Source organism: Penicillium mononematosum (genome assembly GCF_028829835.1).
Source record: "Penicillium mononematosum strain IBT 11891 chromosome Unknown utg000001l:1.0-4488741.0:1.0-4491989.0, whole genome shotgun sequence".
Classification (NCBI taxonomy): Eukaryota; Fungi; Ascomycota; class Eurotiomycetes; order Eurotiales; family Aspergillaceae; genus Penicillium; species Penicillium mononematosum.
In genome coordinates this window covers 473,293-492,671 of record NW_026643271.1, presented here as the reverse complement: position 1 = coordinate 492,671, position 19,379 = coordinate 473,293, and the positions used below count along the sequence as shown (strand labels likewise).

The 19,379-nt window shown below is 50.2% G+C and overlaps 8 protein-coding genes across 8 annotated transcripts; 3 read left to right on the top strand and 5 right to left on the bottom strand.

Annotated features, from left to right (window-relative positions):
• Positions 1 to 1,407: 1,407 nt before the first annotated feature.
• Positions 1,408 to 3,432, bottom strand: N7519_000165 (triacylglycerol lipase family protein; the record flags this gene model as incomplete). The annotated part of the gene is made up of 4 exons (XM_057286944.1): positions 1,408 to 2,142; positions 2,200 to 2,998; positions 3,075 to 3,205; positions 3,349 to 3,432. 4 exons carry the CDS (start codon positions 3,430 to 3,432, stop codon positions 1,408 to 1,410), a joined length of 1,749 nt encoding a protein of 582 aa, XP_057153027.1.
• A 566-nt stretch (positions 3,433 to 3,998) lies between these two features.
• On the bottom strand, positions 3,999 to 5,012 carry N7519_000164 (60S ribosomal protein uL6; the record flags this gene model as incomplete). Its single annotated transcript, XM_057286943.1, has 4 exons — positions 3,999 to 4,049; positions 4,121 to 4,298; positions 4,398 to 4,701; positions 4,967 to 5,012. 4 exons carry the CDS (start codon positions 5,010 to 5,012, stop codon positions 3,999 to 4,001), a joined length of 579 nt encoding a protein of 192 aa, XP_057153026.1.
• A 404-nt stretch (positions 5,013 to 5,416) lies between these two features.
• N7519_000163 (glutaredoxin) lies at positions 5,417 to 6,366 on the bottom strand (the record flags this gene model as incomplete). The annotated part of the gene is made up of 3 exons (XM_057286942.1): positions 5,417 to 5,727; positions 5,795 to 6,218; positions 6,289 to 6,366. 3 exons carry the CDS (start codon positions 6,364 to 6,366, stop codon positions 5,417 to 5,419), a joined length of 813 nt encoding a protein of 270 aa, XP_057153025.1.
• A 784-nt stretch (positions 6,367 to 7,150) lies between these two features.
• N7519_000162 (alpha/beta fold hydrolase) lies at positions 7,151 to 9,925 on the bottom strand (the record flags this gene model as incomplete). Its single annotated transcript, XM_057286941.1, has 2 exons — positions 7,151 to 8,079; positions 8,128 to 9,925. The coding sequence occupies 2 exons, from the start codon at positions 9,923 to 9,925 to the stop codon at positions 7,151 to 7,153; spliced, it is 2,727 nt and encodes a 908-aa protein (XP_057153024.1).
• A 1,112-nt stretch (positions 9,926 to 11,037) lies between these two features.
• Positions 11,038 to 14,202, top strand: N7519_000161 (uncharacterized protein; the record flags this gene model as incomplete). The annotated part of the gene is made up of 5 exons (XM_057286940.1): positions 11,038 to 11,274; positions 11,407 to 12,385; positions 12,433 to 13,020; positions 13,081 to 13,194; positions 13,247 to 14,202. The coding sequence occupies 5 exons, from the start codon at positions 11,038 to 11,040 to the stop codon at positions 14,200 to 14,202; spliced, it is 2,874 nt and encodes a 957-aa protein (XP_057153023.1).
• A 175-nt stretch (positions 14,203 to 14,377) lies between these two features.
• On the top strand, positions 14,378 to 15,013 carry N7519_000160 (uncharacterized protein; the record flags this gene model as incomplete). The annotated part of the gene is made up of 1 exon (XM_057286939.1): positions 14,378 to 15,013. One exon carries the CDS (start codon positions 14,378 to 14,380, stop codon positions 15,011 to 15,013), a length of 636 nt encoding a protein of 211 aa, XP_057153022.1.
• A 430-nt stretch (positions 15,014 to 15,443) lies between these two features.
• Positions 15,444 to 17,175, top strand: N7519_000159 (RXT2 domain-containing protein; the record flags this gene model as incomplete). The annotated part of the gene is made up of 4 exons (XM_057286938.1): positions 15,444 to 15,516; positions 15,574 to 15,695; positions 15,770 to 15,923; positions 15,995 to 17,175. The coding sequence occupies 4 exons, from the start codon at positions 15,444 to 15,446 to the stop codon at positions 17,173 to 17,175; spliced, it is 1,530 nt and encodes a 509-aa protein (XP_057153021.1).
• Positions 17,176 to 17,401: 226 nt separating this feature from the next.
• On the bottom strand, positions 17,402 to 17,683 carry N7519_000158 (uncharacterized protein; the record flags this gene model as incomplete). The annotated part of the gene is made up of 1 exon (XM_057286937.1): positions 17,402 to 17,683. One exon carries the CDS (start codon positions 17,681 to 17,683, stop codon positions 17,402 to 17,404), a length of 282 nt encoding a protein of 93 aa, XP_057153020.1.
• Between the last annotated feature and the right edge of the window lie 1,696 nt (positions 17,684 to 19,379).

Below are 19,379 nucleotides of genomic sequence, written 5' to 3'. Positions count from 1 at the left end.
ACTATATTTTATCTGAAAGACCTTTCGATATGTCAATTCGTCTAAATTTTTCTGCCACAGCGTAAATACAATAGCATTGTAACACGTTGCTACTCTATCCAGGTCACAAAGAAAACTCAAATGACGTCGATTGACGACCGGGTCTAAAGGTTCTCATATTGGCCGGGTAGTTCATTCCATACAATTAGAGAAACTACATTAGAATAAGTGAACAATGGTTTTTATACCTTAGAAGTCAGTTATGTTTCTTGATCCAAGTTTTGTGTTGTCCCAGGATGATACACTGTCATTGTGTTCTACTATATTCGATAGAGGGAAGTCTCCGGCTAGAGCAGCGATAAAATGAGAGCAACTTCCCTTAGGGAGTTTTCTTATTAGACAGAACGTCGAATGTCACCCTCCTATGTTCCTATGTTATGTCTTTGCTTGATGACGACGGTTGGACCGTTGTCAAACGGCACAAGAATGTGCACGTGCGCAACAAAAGGGCAGCAGAAAATGTCAAGTTTATAGGCCACAACATAAAAAAACTTGAAGGTTGTTGGGTTGTTGCTGTCAAGACGTTTTTCGCACGCGGTTTTTTGGGGGGGGCTGAACAGGTATAAAACATTGTCCCTTCTCCTCATATCCTAGACTACTAACTGTGTCTAGAAATTTGGACCGATTGCAACGGCTGAACTAACGCAAGTCTATCCTTAATTTGGTCTGATGTTTTGTCTTTCAATTCTAACTTCAATACTAGGGTCCGGAATACTACCGCCATGAGCAATAACCCCGTCCACCGATCCTGCTTCAACCCTCAGGACGAAAGACTCGTTCTAACTTTCATTGCTACTGCAGTTTCTGGCGAGCAAAGGAGGTGCCATGTTTTCGAAACTGGGAAAGGCACGAGGTGTGTTGGAGACATAGAACAGTAGGTTCTCTTTGGGGAAATGGCGAACTAGTCTGTTTTATATATGGAGGTTACTTATACATCACTTGACAATTTCATCTAGGCTCAGGAACAAGTAAGAAGTCTAGACCTCAAACTGAAAAGCACGCGAGTCATCCCCAAGCCAAATCCGAATCTCCTCAAAGGCATTGGGGTCATTCCCAGGTAGAGACAGCTGTACGTTCTCATCATACCATTCATAAGTCCGGCCAGCTCCATCCATACTCTGTCAATAGGCCGACAAGAGCCAAAAATCAATCATCACTAGCTTATCACCATAAAAAATGATGTTACTGGGATTAATATCCTTATGAACCGACCCTACCTAGGTAAAGAATGAAGATGTCGAGTATCACTCTTAATACCCGCTAGAATACCACGATAGTCTTTCATTGCTTTCTCAAAACATCCAAAGTACACCGTTTACATGCAGATGTAGAAACAGTCTGCATTAGTTATAGCAACTCTATAACCCATCACTCCCGATCAGCTAGAATCCCCTCCTCATTCTCACTCCCGCCCCGCCTACGCCGAGGAACCCCCTCATTCATAGCATTAACCTGCTTCGGCACAGACACCGAAACCGAAGCATCACTTGGTCGACGCCGCCTAACAAGCTGATACCCCCTATCAAGCTCAATCTCAACCGCCTCCCGAACCTTCAGCGCACTAATCGCCGGCCAAACCCCCCTCTCGCCCTTAAGCGTCCACTCGGACACGCGGTCTTTCGTCGGACTCTGGAACAGTTTCCTCAGATCCCAGAAACACAAGTCCGGGACGAGAGTTAAGTTCGGTCCGGGGATTGTCTCATCAATGAGGAGTCTGCTCAGTGGAGCAGGTAGCACACCTAGGTAGTCGAGTTGGCGGAGCCGGTGGCGCAGTTCGACAATCATTAGTCGCATTGCGGAGCGGGAGAGGTTGTTCCAGCCTGTTTGGCGTCGGTCTAGGAGGTTCAGTTCTGAGCGCAGGAATGGGACTAGGTATGGTCGGGCTTGGGAGACGATGAAGTGGTTCACGTTGAAGAGTTCCGAGATTCGTGAGAGAGGAGATTCGCCTTCATTGTAGTGCACATGTCGCCAGGGTCGGAAAACCGTGTCTTGTGTGTGTGGCCATGGAATAATTGTGCCTGTTTCATCTTTGCAGTAGATCGTTACGGGTGAATAGAGGCCCGAGGAAGAAGCGTTGGATGCTACCGCTGCAGACCAGATGAGCTAGAAAATGCGTCAGAAACCATTGGTACTGGCCAGGAGAAGGGGAGAAATACATACCACATTCGGCGCAGTCAAGTAATTCAACAGATTCGGCGTCCCATTCTTCTCCGTCGTCGCAACAGTGATATTCAAAATGCGCTTCGACCTCGCATACGCCTCCTCAAACGTGAGATCCCCAACATTGGCCCGAACACATTCCTCCAAAACACCAACATCAAACAAATACCCCTTCCTCAGCAGTCTCCTCATCCTGCGATAAAACGTCCCAACCCAACTGGAATCAGAGTTCCCCTCACCACCACCATTAACCATCTTTCGCCTCTCAAAAGCAGAAAGATCAAGGCCCTCCCCATCAAGCAACGGCAACAACTCATCCTCAGAATGAATCCCCACAAGCGCAGCAATCATCGCCCCAGTGGCAGTGCCTGTAATAATACGCGGCAATAGACCCTGCAAATGCAATGCCTTCACAACACCAAGATGACACAGCCCGAACGCAGACCCGCCCTGCAGCAGCAGCGTCGTCCGCCCAAAAGCCTGTCGCGTATCATGCAGCAGCTCTAGCTTCGCTTGCGAGCTAAACCCGCTTGGGTGCATCGGTGCTCCTGGCACCGACGTCACGTACTGGATTGATAGCGCTACTTGCGTGATGTAGTCGTCGATTAGAAGCTTGGTTCCTGCGTACGCGTGCGTGAATAGCTTCGTGCTGGTTATGTTGCCCAGATTTCGCACTAGCCCTGATCGTAGTAGGTTTACTAGTGTTAGGATGTCTTCTGACTCGCGCGCGCTCATCAGTGCTTCGAGTCGGCCGAGGATTAGTCGGTAGTCATAGTGTCGGCTGACGGGGTTTTGGCGCCTGCGTAGTTGGTTAGATGGTAGTTTGGTACACTGGGTTTTGCGCTGGGTTCGGTTAGTATGGTTTGATTCCATACCATATATCATTACTTTGTAGCTCGTCGAGCTCGAATGCCGCCTCTTCCCACTCCTCATAGCTCTGCGCGTTGGCTAGCGTATGAAAGAGTCGATCCCGAGGGGATTTGGAATGCCACCATGATAGTAGTTTCTGGAGGACACTTATTAGCTCAAGATCAGACCGAAAACTACCTCCGATGTTATGTCTTGTGGGTCTTCGTCTTTGCCATCTCAAGCTCAGATATCTCCCCCGCATACAAGATATCTAGGGTAGGATTGGAGTGCAACACTCACGTCTCTCCAAAATTGAGCAACATCAAGCACCATATTCCAGACCGCACCAACAATATTCCACAAACCGAGCCACCAGGACCCCATTTTTATCTGCGAGAAATGTGTCTGCGTTGTGGCTGGTGGAGGGAGAGGTGCACATGCGGGCCCGGTATTCGCTTTCACATGCTATAACGTCACGCACGTTGCGCTAGGGGATTGGAGATTGAGATTGAGGTAGTGGTACTGGACCGATAGTAGACTGAGTGATTAAGTATGATATGTATTCGAGTATAGCTGTATTATAGAGATGGATTGGTCTCGATTTGGTCATGGGGAGGAATTGTGGAAGTAGGATGAAAGTTGGAGGTTGGAGAGCTGGAGAGTCGGAACTACCAGATCGATCCGGATCTTCCCATTTTTTCAACTACACCCGGAATATAACATGTAGTTATATCCCTCTACTCAATTCTTAGAGTATTAAATGAAGTAATAGAATTGCCTCGGGCGCACATTTCTACATGCCACATACAAAGACGTTTTTCGCGTAAGGGAATCAGTGAATTTCAAAAGGGTCGTTTTGTTTTTGACATTTCGCTTTGCTTCCCTATATGCAAGTAGGCGAAATTAAAGAAACCTCTCCCGGACACCCCATACATTCCCAAGCGGCACATTTACTCTTCAACAATGTTGCCCTTCTCCGACACGTACAGACCGTCCAAGAACTGGGCATGGTTAGTATAGATTTAGAGACTTCGGTCCTCCCAGTGAAGGTGCGTGTGTTCGTGTAACTCACCTTACGGATATCCTTGTTTCGGACACGGCAGATCTGCTGGATGTCGGCGGCGGACTGGGACACACCCTCGAGGGAGTTACCGGTGAGGATGAGCTCATCCTTAACGTTGGCGGAGGGAGCGATGTCGACATCGGGCTGGGCAGTGATGCGGCGGACGTACTTCTCACCGAGGAAGTTGCTAATAACAAAAAATTAGCTTTAGTTCCATCGTAATCGACTTCCACAGTATAATTTCGAAATTATCTCGGTAAAAGCCGTAAATTCCAGGGTTCCATACCGGATCTCCACAACGGCGCGGCCAGTCTCGGGGTTGGGCTCGATGTTGACGTTGATGGGGAAGTGAGCGTAGACGTAACGCATCTTGTACTTGAAGCCACGGGTAACGCCGATCATCAGGTTGTTAATGATGGTACGGACGGTACGGAGGGTAGCAACACCCTTGCGGGCACCGTGGTGCAGCTCGATGGAGATAACGTTCTGCTCGGGGCGGCCGAAGGTGACGGCAATGTGGGAAAGATCCTTGACGAGCTTGCCGCGGGGACCCTCGACAGTCACGACGCGGGACTTAATGTGGACCTTCACTGTACAACACAAAGAGAATTGGGTTAGTTAATGGCACTTCTTTTTGTAGAATTCGATATTTTGAGCAATCAAAATCAGTGGATCGTCCGGGTAGGTGTGCGAGTCGCCAATCCCACACAATATTCCCTCCTGCTTCTGCTGCATTGCTGGATGTTGATCGGGTGTGTCGTGCTAGGCTGTGTTGAATTTCGTGCCCTCAAAAGAGAAGTTGTATTGTGTGCGACCGGCTTCCTCCATCCTTCAATAAAAAAGAAATTCGCTCACCATTGTCCAGAATGGGCAGCCGTTCCTCGGAGTGAATGTACCGCATCTTGACGTGACTTTTGGTGGTTGCCGGGGGTGTAGATTGTCGATGTCGGGGAGGTTCAAAATTCGAATGGACTTGGTGGTGGAGCGAAATTGGATGTCACGGGATTGTGCGTCGCTTAGGACCCTTTTGGGTCTAGCGCAATTAGGGTTCCTTATCAGCTTATCGTCTTATCAGTACTTGTACCAGTACTTGTTTCACCGATTTTAATTGAGTGATAGGCAAGTAGAAGTACATGTGGTAAATATTAAGCTGGAGCCTGGAGTTCCTGAGCAAGTTCGCTCCTATGTACAATGCAATCAGCTGCAACGACCATTCCCCCTGGATTCTCTACCAGGGCTATGGACTATGGCTATTACTTTGAAACTTCCAAGTTGTTTTACAATAACTAACCTCACAGTGATTTCTCAACCTTCAACCTCGTGGTGCGACACATCCACGATCCATTTTCCACCCATTTGTCGCAGCGTCGAAGCCAGCTCGTCACTCTGATCCAATGCCGCAATATCATCTCCACCACCTATGCTCTTCCCACTCACAAGCACATTGGGCACAGTGCGACGCCCCGTGCTCTGTGCAAGGAGGGCCTGCAGATACGGCCCAAGCGGGTGCTGGTCCAATTCGACTACAAGCGGTTTCGGCTCGATAGAGTAGTGTTCCAGCAAGATCAACTTGGCTTTCTTGCTGTAGGGGCAGTAGGATTTGGAGAAGACGATCACTGAAAGTTGTTAGTCTTGAACATGGGCAAGAAATGGAAAACGGGGGCAAGATGAAAAGAGACGTACCTGGAGCCCGCTTAAGAATCGCATTAAGCTCTGTTGTCGCCTCGGCCTCTTTTCTCTCCTTCTCCTCGCGCTCTCTCTTCGCTTTCTCCTCGCGCTCCTTCTCCTCCTCGCTCTTGAGCTCCGACTGAACCTCTGACGGCGTATCCTGGTTCGCCTTCTTGGGAACGGTCATCTTCGTCCGTCCCGCAATCGGGACCTCCTCCGTATCTTCATTCTCTGTAGCAAGAGGAACAGCAGCTTTCTCGACCTCAGCGACCGGCACCTTTTCTCCGGCACCCGCACCGGCAGCGACATTCTGACCGGGCGCATGCACAGGATGCTGGATCTTCTCTTGGGCCTTGGCCTGCTTGGCTTGCTCTTTGGCTTTCATTGCGTCGAGGGTTGACCGGTAGAACTTTTGGTTCTGGATTTTGGTCGCATCGCCCTGTGGATTTGATTTCGTTGTATTAGATATCTGAAGAAACAGTGCGAAAGTGGGAGATCTGGGGTGGTACAGTGTAGTAAAAGACCATGAAAAGAAGCGCGATGACCGCAATGACGACCAGTCGAAGCCGCCGTTGGGAAGAAGGCATGGAGAGTTGCGCTTATAGCCTCGCGGCTTGTGGCTTGGATATAAAAAAAAGAAGAAAAAGAAAAAGAAAAAAAAAGAGGCTGAATCCAAAATGTCCCAAGTCGTCAGGTCCGGGGTGAATTCGAGACAACGTGACGTGTTCCAGTAGCCAAGATTTCCTCCGTTCCCGGCAGAGCTAACAGTTCAACGTATTGGGAACATTCGACACCTGCACATTTGATCCTAAATCTTTCAGGAACAATAAAAAGATCAAGAAGTTCCATACAAGCCCTGGAGGTCAGGAGAAGTGGGGTCAAGGGGCCAAGGGCAATGTCATCCCTGATTTGCGGGTTTGCCCCGTCTGAGCGCTGATGCTTGGCGGAAGCTATGATGTAAATAATATATGCTTGTTTTGTATCTTGTCTTACTTTTACTTTTACTATATATATGTACCTAGGTATAAGTCAAGGTGAATTAACAATATTGATTAGTATATGGCATGACTGGGTATTATGCTAAATCAGACGGGTTCTTTTGTTCAAAGGCAAAACCCATGTCAACAGTAAATCATAGAGAGGACATGAACCTCGAGTAGGTGTATGTAGACGGGTAAGAAAGGGGGTAAGGATAAATGATAGGATATAGAAGTTGAAGGTGTAGGTCAGAACAGTGGGAACCACAGACCAGCTGCGGCTTAGCCTGTCGAAATGAGTGCGATGGTAATTAGGGGAAGATGGGGCACCAGGGCTGGAAGTGAAGATGCCTTTGGCATCCGATAAAGGGGGAAATAGGGCAGGCTGGGGAGATCAAGTTTGGATCGAGAGTCCAGGCCGTGCAGCATGGCTGGCAGTTGCTCGGCGTTTGCCTTGGACAAGGATCGTCCAGTCCTCCCACTCCTTGGCAATCTCGGTCAAAACATTGCCCATGACACCAGCAGATGCCATGAGGCCGTGACCTTCGCCTTCAAGGATCCGGACCTCGCAGCGGCGCATCGTCTTGCCAAGCCACTGGACATTCTCCACTGGAACGCGAGGGTCTTTGCTGCCATGGTGGATCACCACAGATCGCGTGATATCCACGTAGCGGAATCCAATTGTTTGGCGACGCTCGAGGCAGGTCAGCAAATCAACTGCCGGGTTGGCGTTGGTGGTGGCCAGCTCCCAGATCTTGTAGGTGAGACGAGTATCATAGTCACGTTGCCGTTCGACCTCGTCCTCTGGAGACTTTGCGCGAGACCCGAGAGTCGCGTCACTTTTTCTGTACGACGCGGTGGTTGAAGCGGACGGTTTAATATTCGGTACAATGTCAACTCGCTGGGTCTGCGGGTTGGGGTCAACGGAAGGTATGGCCGGTACTGGAGGGATGGCGGTCGCATTGGAAGCTTCTTTGGTAGCAGCCTTGCGCTTGGCCCGTCGCGGGGACTTGGGTAAACTGGTGGTGATGCTGGCACTAGTGGCACTCATAAAGCTGGAATTGGCCACTTTGAGGAGGGATGTGGGAAGAGCACGAAGAATCTTCTGGGAGTAAGGCACCGCGTTGGTCGGCGCGGGCTCCTTCTTGGAGCCAATGTTAGACAACTGGGATGGGGGAATCCATGGAGCTAGGAGATGAATGCGACCACGAATATGCTGCGGGATTCGGAGAGCCGTTGCAAGGGCGTAGATTGCACCGGCAGAATGGGCAAGTATGGAAAATTTAGTCACTCGGAGGTGGTTGCAAACGATTGCAACATCATCTGTTACTGATTAGCGCAGGATTGGAATCTCTCGGCAGTCTTGCTTACCGGGCCAGCTGAGAGGGGTACTCGGCTCGTCTCCCTGGTGTGGGCCGCTCTCGCCAACGCCAGGGCGGTCCAATGTGACCAGTCGTAGATTGAGTGTCCGGGCCAATTCATCATAAAATGCCATCAGATACCGAGTGAGACCCATGCCGACACAGCAAAGCACGACATGGCCCTTAGGATCACCGACTTCGGAGAAGGCGATGGAGCGGCCGGTGGTTGGGTGGATCACTCTTTGGGTCAGCTTCGGCGAAAAGATGTAGTCGTCAACAGCAAGATCAATTGAATCCGCACTGGATGGTCGTTCGGTGCTGTACGAGGGACGTCCATTTGACAGATGGGACAGGTGTCCGGATGGCGTTCGGCGATGGGTGGTTGGTGTAATTGGCTCCAGAGACTGTCTGTGTCTAGCTCTCTCGGAATCTGGTCTTTCCACAGAAGACTTGGGCAACTGCGATGGTAGGTGGGTAGGCTTCGATGCGAGTGGGGCTCCTGGCCGGCTCCCAGTGCGACTTTTCCCTGTCATCACGTTTGGAGAAGGAGCACTGTCGTTGAAAGATGGCCGATCGCGGTGTGGTCCATTCTGCATGGCCTGATTGACATCATATCCTAGAACGCGTGATACCTTTGAAGGCTTCGCCTGCTTCGCGGGGCTCGTCTTAGTCGAATGTTCAGGGCTATTTCCCACTTCCAACTCGGTCTTGATCTTCCGTTGCTGGTCTTTCACCTCTTGGATCCGGCGGGTCACCTGTTCTGCGTCATTACTCGTCCCTGGTAATCCATTGTCTGCATTGAACTCTTTGCTGGCTGTAGACGAGTATCGACTATGACGAGCAGACCGGTGCTTTTTCGAGCTTGACGACTGGCTATGCCGATGTCGCAGAGATGAGTCGCGAGTTGGAATGATTCTACCGCTTCCAATTCCGCCGGGGTTGCTAACATCTGGGGTACCGTGGAACGATTGGTAATCTTTGGTTGGGGTGCTTGCGACTTTCTCTTCATATGGCTCTTCCTTGACGTCCGCAGGGCGAGCCTCCTCTGTAACCTCCGCCATGGAATGCAATGAGCGCAAGCTTGCTCGACTGCGCGGGACGTTGTGTCGTAGACTGTCGTTGTAGCTAGTAGTCTTTCGCAGGCGTTCGATTTGTGGATCCTTTTCGCCCATGAATTCCCGTGATGACCTCTTCAATAGACTCAATTGACCCTTTAGGCTTTTTGTCCGACCTGCAGAACTATTCGAAGCAATGCTCGGGGTCGACAGACGAGGACCAGGCTCCGTGCTGATCGTTCCAAATGAGGAAGGCTCTGGAGCGGCTATCACAGATGTATAAGATTCCCTTGAAGCTGGACGAGTGGTCGATGAGTCGGTCGTTCTGAACGGTTTGAATCTCGGCGATCGGGGTGACTTTGGTGACGGGGGTGCCCGGGCCATGCGAATGACAGGCGACGAGGCCGCATCATCGGGGTGTAGAAATGGGTTCTCCGGTAGCGCCGGTGGCTCGACCGTTGGTTTGTAGGCACCGTAACTCATTCCAAACCCATGCTGCTCGGATGGAGGAATGGAGTAAACGGGCGCGGTGCGCGGTACTTCTGGCAATCCTGGGTCTGATTCGTTGTCGATCTTCGGGATGGTGTCGAAGTGGGAATTTAGAGGTACTGAGATGGTGGAAAGGGAGGAAATGAGGGAGGAAATGACTTCAGGCGAGGTTGGATCGGTCCCATTGCGCGAAGGTAGCGATTTACGGCGTCGACGCCGACTAAGCAGAGCTGACTCTGCTTGCACGGGATTTTCGTTCGACATAGTTCAATAGTCTAAGGGTGTAACCCTTAGAATAAACAAACTTCAAGGATCGAATGCAGGGTAAAATGGGTGCGCGCATGATCTACTGCATGCGAAAGATGTTTGATAAGGGTTTCTGGTGCCCCCCCCTTACAGAAATTCAAATGAGATATGGAGATTAAAAGGGACCTTGGGAATTGGTAGTGAGCGTAGGAAGATTAAAGGAATCCCGGTTATACCGATGAAAAGAGAGAATAGTAAAACAAAAAGGTATTAAGTGATGGAGTTTAAGGGAATGAAAAGGGAGTTCTTCTTATTTTTTTGAGATCTCTTAGCGTTGACGCCTTTTTCTCCACAGAAGATCTTAATTTGCCGATACTTCGGAGTACAATGGGTATATAAGTAGGGAGTTGGAGTACGGAGTAGAATATATACTAGATCAATAACTATAGATACTATGTACATCATACTCCGTATATATATATATTAGATCAGTATTTGAGATCCCACGTGGATTCCAAATTGCTTCTTCTGCCCCTTAATAGGCTCAATGGGCTTAATAGGCTTAATAGGCTATACGAGGATGATACTGATCAATTCACATTTAGAGGGTAAATAAATATCTACAACATACGCAATCAAAGGTATCCAGGTATGTAAATCTGAATATAAAATGATTGAAAGCGAAATAGTATAATATAAAAAATAGTAAAACACTTACGCAAATATATATAGCGGATCTATAGTATGTCCAGACATATACGGAGTGCTTGCCATAACCTATGCGCCAATTAAACATCTTATATTTACCACACTATATAAGTCAACTTACATAGCAAACCTATTGCTTCAAGATATACTCCGTAGATCTACATATAGATCTACATATGTCAAAATAACAAGAAGTACATGGTCAACTCCCAGCTCCGGAGTAAACATATAGTTGACCGCCCGACATGGCAGTATCCCTCATTGCCTATCTTACCCCCAAAACATCATTGACACTCAAGCATATTTGGGCTTGACTTTCGTTAACAGCCTGGATTTTTACAGCTTGTCCCTTCGTTAATTCCCACGTCTTCCTTATGCTCTAGACATGTGGTGACCGCGCTGCGAAATAGCCATTGCCCGCAATGGACGCCTACCCCGAAGACTACGTCAATCACAATCTGCCTTTAGTCCTGCTCTCAGGGCTGGAGGCAGACCCTGAAAAGGAGCCAGGAACACCATCGGATTATCCTCTGCTATCAGAGAAGGGGACCCATATCTTCTCAGACTTCCCACCTCTGAGCGGGGCTGTTGCGGAGGAGCTCCGGAGCTTGCTTCTAGAGGAAGATAGCTCTCAGGCGCCATGGAAGTCTAGAGTTACTGTAAGCGGGAATACTACGACAGCGAATATTGGTTACCGCATCAAAAGTTCTGGCCGCGTATGTTGATACTCTACGATCCTAATCCCGTTGGTTTCACAACGTACTGCGGACCACTTGCTAACACCAACACAGTCATGCAGACTCCCTCCACAAAAAGCTGACCCCCCTATCCCCTCACCACCAACTACACCCAGTGATGACCAGGACAATGAACACTCTGAGCCTAGTTCACACTATGTCCTCCACTCGCCGATATCGCCTCTGTCACCGGGTTCCCCAACTTTCCCAGATGGCTTGCTCACCCCTCTATGGGTAACTAAACACCAGGACTTGGTTCCAGCAGCAGTGATAAATTTCTTCCCGTTTTCTCTGGACCCGAATATGAACTCGCTACGAGACAATCAACTCAAGATCGAGATCAATAGCTTGAAAAAAGAATGGCAATCCTCCGGGTACAAGACGCGGTTTGTGGTCGTTCTGTTATCAGAAGACGGAGAAGAAGGCGGCTATGAGGGCGAGATTGATGACCGAATTGCGGGGATTCGGCGGGCAACAAACCTTGACCCCAGATCAATATTTGTGATCCCACCAGACGCGACTTCGTCGGAACTGCAAGACTTTGTGAAATCACTCTACTCTCTACTGCAACCGTCGGTTGTTGAATACTATCGGGATCTGTCAAAGCATGCCAGGCGCAAACGAAACAGGGGGAATATCCCCCCTCCGACTGCACCACCAACGACCGGAACTTCTCAGACACTATCGTCCCAAGGCTGGAACGTACGGTATGAATTCAAGCTTGGAATTTTTGCCGAGTTTCGCCAAGAAATGGATGCAGCCTGCCGGAACTATGAGAGTGCGTACGAAACTCTGTTTGGGCATGAAGTCTTCGAAAATATTGCAGGCTGGAATCCTCGATTCAACGATGCGCGCCTTTTGGCCGACGCCCTGGCCATTCGGATTATACGTTGCCTGTTATGGACGGGTCAGACGACCGCCGCAGCTCGTCTTTGGGTTGACCACAGAATCCGTGTAAAGGATATTGTCAATCGCAGAGGGAAGGGCAGTAAACACTACGGGTGGGAGGCCTGGAGAGGCGCGTTGGTCGATGGTAATGGCACAGCTTATCCGCCGAGCGGAAATTCCGCCTATCTCCAGCGAAATCTCTTCTGAGCAGCCCGGGAAGCTCTATGCTCTACCCGAGAAATCGATTCCAACCGGGGAAAGAGTTAGGCCCTGGGAACATCTCCATCACGAAGGTTACTGGCTACACCGTTCAGCGAAACATACGATGTTGCGACGTGCGCTTGCCCAGGAAATCCCCTTGGAAGATCGCAAGCCCCCCCGGGCAATCACCCGCCTCACAACTCGCAAATAAATCCTACTTGTACGATACATACCTTGTTCCCGACACTCACGCCGAAGCACCCCAAGAAGGACGAACTGGCTTCGACCATTCTGGTCTAATATTAAACACGCTGAAGGCTGCTATCGAGGAATACGCAAAACGCAACCAAACAAGGAAAGTCGAGAGCTTGAGTCTTGAGGCAGCCGAGGAGTATATGCGTATTGGCTCATGGTCCGAAGCGCATGGGCTTCTTCGGCCGCTGTGGTCTACTCTTAGCTGGCGCCGCTCAGGGTGGTGGCATCTGATGGCCAATTTCGGGTGGGCACTCAGAGAATGTGCCCTCAGGATGCAGGACAGCGAGACAATCTTGCGAGTGGACTGGGAGCTGTTGAATAAGAGTGAGTCAATTCCATTTATCTTGTGCATATTGCCTTCAATGTTAATATTTATTTTGATAGATTTCAAACCGAGACCTGCGTGGCATTATGACATTCACAAGAGTCTTGACAGTTTACCCTCAGAAAAGCCTAAACCTTCTCTTATCCTTCGTGCAGAGGATGTTATAACAAGTCGTAAGTTGGCAAGCCCGAAATGCAAAGATTGCACTGACACCTGTCTTCAAAGTGACCGCGTCGCTGGTGTTCGAGAAATCCGATGGCAACGTTGGCGAACCTCTACGTGCACAACTTGCCATCACATCCAGTGCTCATAAATCCTCGGCCCCTATCCGGCTTTCGGAGGTCAAACTGGTTTTCGAAGGATGTCTTCGACCGGTAAAGGTTCAATCTGACCAGAACCAGGATGCTGACACCACAACCTCATGTTGTATCGCAACTCTTCCACTCCGCGAACCGAGCAACGCTGATACGGCAGTCCAATCCCCAGCCGGTGGACTGACCGCATTGGTAGGTATGGCAGATCTGACTATGGAGCCTTCTCAGACCAAGGTGTTTGACCTCACCTGTGTTCCTCGCGAAGCTGGTGAAGCTAAGGTTGCTTCAATCACCATGCTAATTGAAGAAGAACAATTCGATTTGGGTTATGCGGTCACTGAACCAGAACAGCGTGAATCGTTCTGGTGGGAGCAGACCCAAAAGGGCGTGGCCCGTAGGAGAGTGGGCAAGGATCGGGATACTGGCAGGTGCAAGGTTATGCCTAAGCCTCCCAAGATCCGCCTCACAACTCCCAACCTGAAGCAGACCTACTACACCAATGAACGGGTGATGCTTCAGATTGGTATACACAATGAAGAAGACGAAGCTGCCGATATATCTGCTGAGATCAGATTGTTCGGCACCGAGTCCGCAGCTCAAATCCAGTGGCTCGACGGCGACAGCAACCCCGAACCCCTCGAATCAGGCGCCAGCACTCCGATTGGGGGGCCGTCTCATTACTTGAAACGATCTGTGGGTGTTCTGGAGCGCTCCTCCCACAAAACTCTTACAATTGTGTTGGTCGATACCCAGGAGGCTACGGATTTCACCTTGGAGGTTTCGACTGTGTACCATTTGGTGTCTGATACCCAGACCCCGATTATGAAGAATACTACCGTGGATCTATCATTTATTTCGGCCGTTTGAAGCAAACTATGAATTCTTGCCGGCAATTCACCCTCAGCCGTGGCCCAATTTCTTCGCAGTTAGCGACAACTTACTCGAGGATGGCTCTGCGCCAAGTCCTGGAGGCCTGTTCCAGAAGTGGTACCTCAATTCCAAGGTAGTTTCCTTTGCACTGGAGCCATTGGTAATTGACAAGATGTCCCTGGTTCTTCTCGAAGCCAACGGGGGAGTCATTTGCGATGTTCACTCAGAAGAGCCTGTGACTCCCGAAACGCCACATCTCGCACCGGAAGAACTGCGAGAATCCAACTTCTGCCTCGATGTCCAGAAGCTCCTTCTCGGAGACCGCCGACCAACTGCGCTCACCTGCACATTGGAGATCAATTGGCGCCGGCAGTCATCTGAATTTGTAGCTTCCTCGGACGCAGAGGACTCAGTCACAACCACCGTCCTTGATATTCCCCGATTTGTGGTCCCAATGGGCGAGCCTCGAGTTCTTGCATCGGCTACCCCATCTAGCAGTATGGCGGGGTTGATTCATATGGATTATGTACTGGAGAACCCCTCCACCCATTTCCTCACCTTCAACCTGGTCATGGAAGCTAGCGAGCACTTTGCCTTTAGCGGACCGAAGACCACCGTTGTGCAGCTTGTGCCGCTGAGTCGCCACACAGTGAACTTCAATTTGTTTGCAGCGAAGCGTGGCTTATGGATTCAGCCACAACTGGTAGTTATTGATACCTACTTCAACAAAACACTCCGCGTCCTTCCAACGGGGGATATGAGGTCGGACAAGAAGGGGGTTCTGGTATGGGTTGATGCCGACGATTGAATGATAAGACCCAGAATCTGAAATACCTGCTGTGGATGAATTGGAATGTCTCATAATAAGCAAATATTGTATATAAAATAGTCATTCCCAACTCCATACTCTCTCTGTATGTTGTACATATAGATGAGGGTACGTCACGTGTCCAGCCCTTATCACATAACCTGGATATCCTAATGAGGCTAGCGGCGATCGGTCTTCCGTATGTCTCGCCGTCAGAGAGCTTCATCACAGTCAGTCAAAGACATTACAGATCACTTCCCTTGATCCCGCAGTATCTGCAGCTATAATTGAGGCCCCAGCACCGAAATATCCAGCCTGTTACTTCCCCCCTCCTCGGGAATCCGTTCCCACGCCCCGTTTGCCTGAGAATCCCCTCTCACGCGCAACACAACTTGCCTGACCCGACAGCCTCGTTGCCGACACCGTAATTATGGCGGCGCAAGCGGCGTTGATCGCCGATACCATCACCGGCATGAAGCGGGCTCTGCGCAGAGAGCGTGAAGGTAGGTTCCCGTCTGTCTTTGCAAGCATAATGGTTTTCTGACATCTTTCTTCGCCAGAGAATGGCCCGGACGACCCCATCATGGCGCCGACGAACCGGGGGAACAAAATGCATGCTAATGCTAAGTATGTGAGCGAGGGTGCACTGGGCTACATCAACGCCGAGGATTACTACAAGCAGGTGCGTGGTTTGCCGATTCCGGGACTTGGGCGCTGTGGGGATTTTATGGAAACTGACTTTTGAACGGCGATTAGAGAGTCGATCACGCTGGTTACACTCGTTACATTCTTCAGCCGAACCCGGTTCGCTATGATTCAGAGGGAGACGAGCTGGATGAGGATGATGAAGATTCCGAGGCCGATGCTGCGGCTGCTGAAGAGAACCCGTTCTCTGGTATTGCGCTCGAGAGTAAGTCTTTCTTTTTACACTTTCAATGCTGTCCGTAGCCTCATGACTGATCTGTTGCTTCTCCTTTCTAGCTCTTCTGTGTCCCCTGAAGCATCCTTCCGAACTCCCCACCCATCCTTCTATGTCCCAAGCATACACATCGCAAGCCCTGGAGAAAATGACATCAGCGGTCGAACACAAGCTCCGTCAGGAACGGGCTTTGCTCTGGCGCGCTAGGAGCTTGCATAGGCAATTCCTCGGTGATAGCAGTTGGATGCCGTGCGGTGCGCTCGAGACGCCTAATGATCACTTGATCTTCGACCCCAGGCTTGCCAGTACTGACCCGAGCGTATATGCTGGGCAAGGTACAAGTGGGACTGGTACTCCGTCCACCAACAGAGATCTCAATGGCCCGCAGGACGTGGCACAAAAGGTATCTGCATCAACAGCCACCCAGGACTCCAAGCCGACACAGAACGGGACAAAAGCCCAGACTAGTTCAACGCAGAATGACGTGGAAATGGCCGATGTCCCAGCAGAGGCCGAAACCGCCAAGAATGGCCTGCAGCTTAAATCAGAAGAGACCGATGCCACCGTCAAAGACCTTCCACCTCACCCTAACACCTCGACCCCTGCCCAGGACAGCAAACACGATGACGCCGAAGCTGGGGCGAGCATAAACCCACCCCTCAAGGGGAAACAGGACATGGACACAACGAAAGATGCCGATCCCGTCGACACAACGGAACTCAATGACGACACAGAACAAGACCTCGAAATGCACGACGGCTCCTCACCAGAACCACCACGGCGAATGACAACGCGTGCGCAAGCCAACGCAGTCAACCCAAACGAAAATGAGAACGGCTCCCCACTCTCCGAGACAGCATTCCCACTCCCAACCCCGCACCCCCTCTTCCTCGTCCCAGACAACATCCGCCCTGATCCAAACTTCGGCCTTCCCGCCGCCGAAGCTGAGGAAACCCGCCGCCTGCTCTGGTCGTATATCCAGAAGCAGGAAGAGACGGTGCGTGGGGTCGAGCACATGCTCGATTCACTGAATAGATCTTGCCGCATGAAAGCTGATGTTCTGGAGTGGTGTAAGGCCGAGGGACATGTTGGCGAGATGAGTGATGGTGAGGACTGGTATGATCGTGAGAAGTGGGGACTTGCTGAGGGTGAGGACTTGAAGAAGGGGACTGATGAGGATGAGGTTGAGACTGTTGATGAGAGTCGAACACAGGGGAAGAGGGGAAGGGGAAGGCGGCAGTGAAAGGTAGCTGTTGGCAGTGCTTTTCTTCTTTGCTTCCTCTCTTTGATCTTGGGCCTTCTGGTTGTCATGTCCTGGTCTCTTGTGATATGAACCCTACATACTACCCTGTCTCTGTCTCTGTCTGTCTCTCTGGGCTCTTTGATTCATGTGGCGTCGGTATATACCCTCAGTTCTATAATAAACATGGTTTTGGTTACTTTTTATGGGTTTAACAAGAAATCTTCAATTAATCCATGTAGAAAAATAACAACTGGAATGTCCATTGGCCATCCCAGTAGGGCACGCAAGTCCACTTGGGGAACAGACAATGCGTGCATGGTGAGATTGTCCACGTGCCACTATCTTGATTTTGCCTTTGCCTCTTATCATTGGCATTCTTCTTGTCCTCGCCCTCAATCTCGGAATCAGTATCGTAGGTTTGTTCCTTGGTCTGAGCCTCGTCCTGCGTGCCTATGACAGCCTTGAGGTCATAACCACCACGCCTCTGCAGCTGCAGACAATTTGGCATTTGGGCATCGGTGCGGCATTGATACTCACTGCCACAATTCCGGCAGGTATCTGTATTTCTTCCCCTGGCATAGCCGAGCAATGTCCTCTATGGGGAAGGGGTTTCGGTTGATGTCACATTGACGGTCAAATTCCGACTTTCTGTGTTTCGGCGACTTTGTTTCTCATCATCCAGGACTTCCATACCTTGGAGACTCGGTGCGCAAGCTGTCAATGTCTGTCTGGGTATGGCAAGTTGTGGTTATCACAGTCTCATCTGAGTCTATTCCCAGGTCTTCAGTTTAGACCTGGGCCTTCCATAGGTCAGTGGCTTACTGGTTCCTGGAGATTTCGGCACGGTTCTTGTTCAGGTTCATGGGCTCGACAAGATTAGCCGAGTCTTCTCAGCATATACCTAGGTATACGGTGAGACCATGGGCCTGCCAAGTGCTTTTACATTCGAAGGTTCTTTGGATTCACCTACTACGGAAAGTAGATGCTGAACATGCTAAATGGTCTGTTCCCGAGTCTTGGATGCGTTTCTTCTGCTGTGGGTATCTTCATCTCCTCAGTCGTAGATCCACATGGGGTTTGTCTGGTTTCCTTTTCCCTTCTTGTTTTCTGCCTCCTTGCTCTGCCATTTTCCACTTCTTTTTTGGCGGTCACGGTAACACTAAACACCCCAGCCTCGATTGATAGGGCTGGAGCGCACGTCTTTAAAAGATCACCCTGAACGTTCGAAGTGGTTTCTCTGTGCTCCCTGATTGCGTGTTTCCATGATTCCACCCCTTCTGTTTCTGAACTCCGTTCCCATCGAGAGTGTTCGTCCAGGGTGGCCCTGCTATCTGGCTCAGCAAGGCGAGTTCATCATGGTTCTCACCAGTGATTCTTAGGTTGGTCCATCCCAGCCAATGCCCAGGATATCTGGCACTGATGGACAAACCCGCAGTGGAAGTAAGAAAAAGGCCTAGCAGTAGTTCCAACATGATGGCTCGCCTTTTATTCCGCACGGCTAGTCCGTAGCCGGCGCCGATTTGGGGTCATCGCAGTCGAATTCACAGCGCAGGGCAAACACACCCAACCTGATTCTCAAAATTATTTCTTGCATCTCTGGGGAAATCACTGGAGTCTCTCCTGCTAAGCAGGGCGAGGTTACTGAGCTTGTGATGCTGTAGTCGACGTGCTGGGACCATCACAGGCAAATCCAAAGCACAATGCAAACAACCCATTATGATCCTCGTGAAGATTTCCCTCCCATCTTAGAAAGCTGAAGGCCAGCAAAGACTATTGGTTCCTGACGAGCTTTATCAGTCCAGGCTTTGTCATAGGGCGAGGTGTCGTCCACGGGTAGTTTCTTGGGTTAGTCCACCCCAAGGGGCCAAAGAAGGTCACGCATAGCGCATTTGGCGCGTTGGAACTCAGGTTTGGTTTGAATTGGCTCTTGATTGACTATCTCGGTCGCCAAACTTCGGGTCCTTAGGTGGTAGGCTCAAATCGATGACTGTAGCCATGCTTTGCTTCGTGGCATCTGACTAGGTTCTTTCTGCTGGAGTTCAATGATATATGATATCTCGTCAAGGGAGTTCTCATTAGGTCCTCACTTACTCATCACCTGGGAGCAGGTGCAAGAACCTTGGAAGGTTGAGCCAGCCATGCATCAGATGGTACATATGGCAATGGTAGTGAGCCCGAGGGACCAAAGTTGGCGAAAGTCTGGC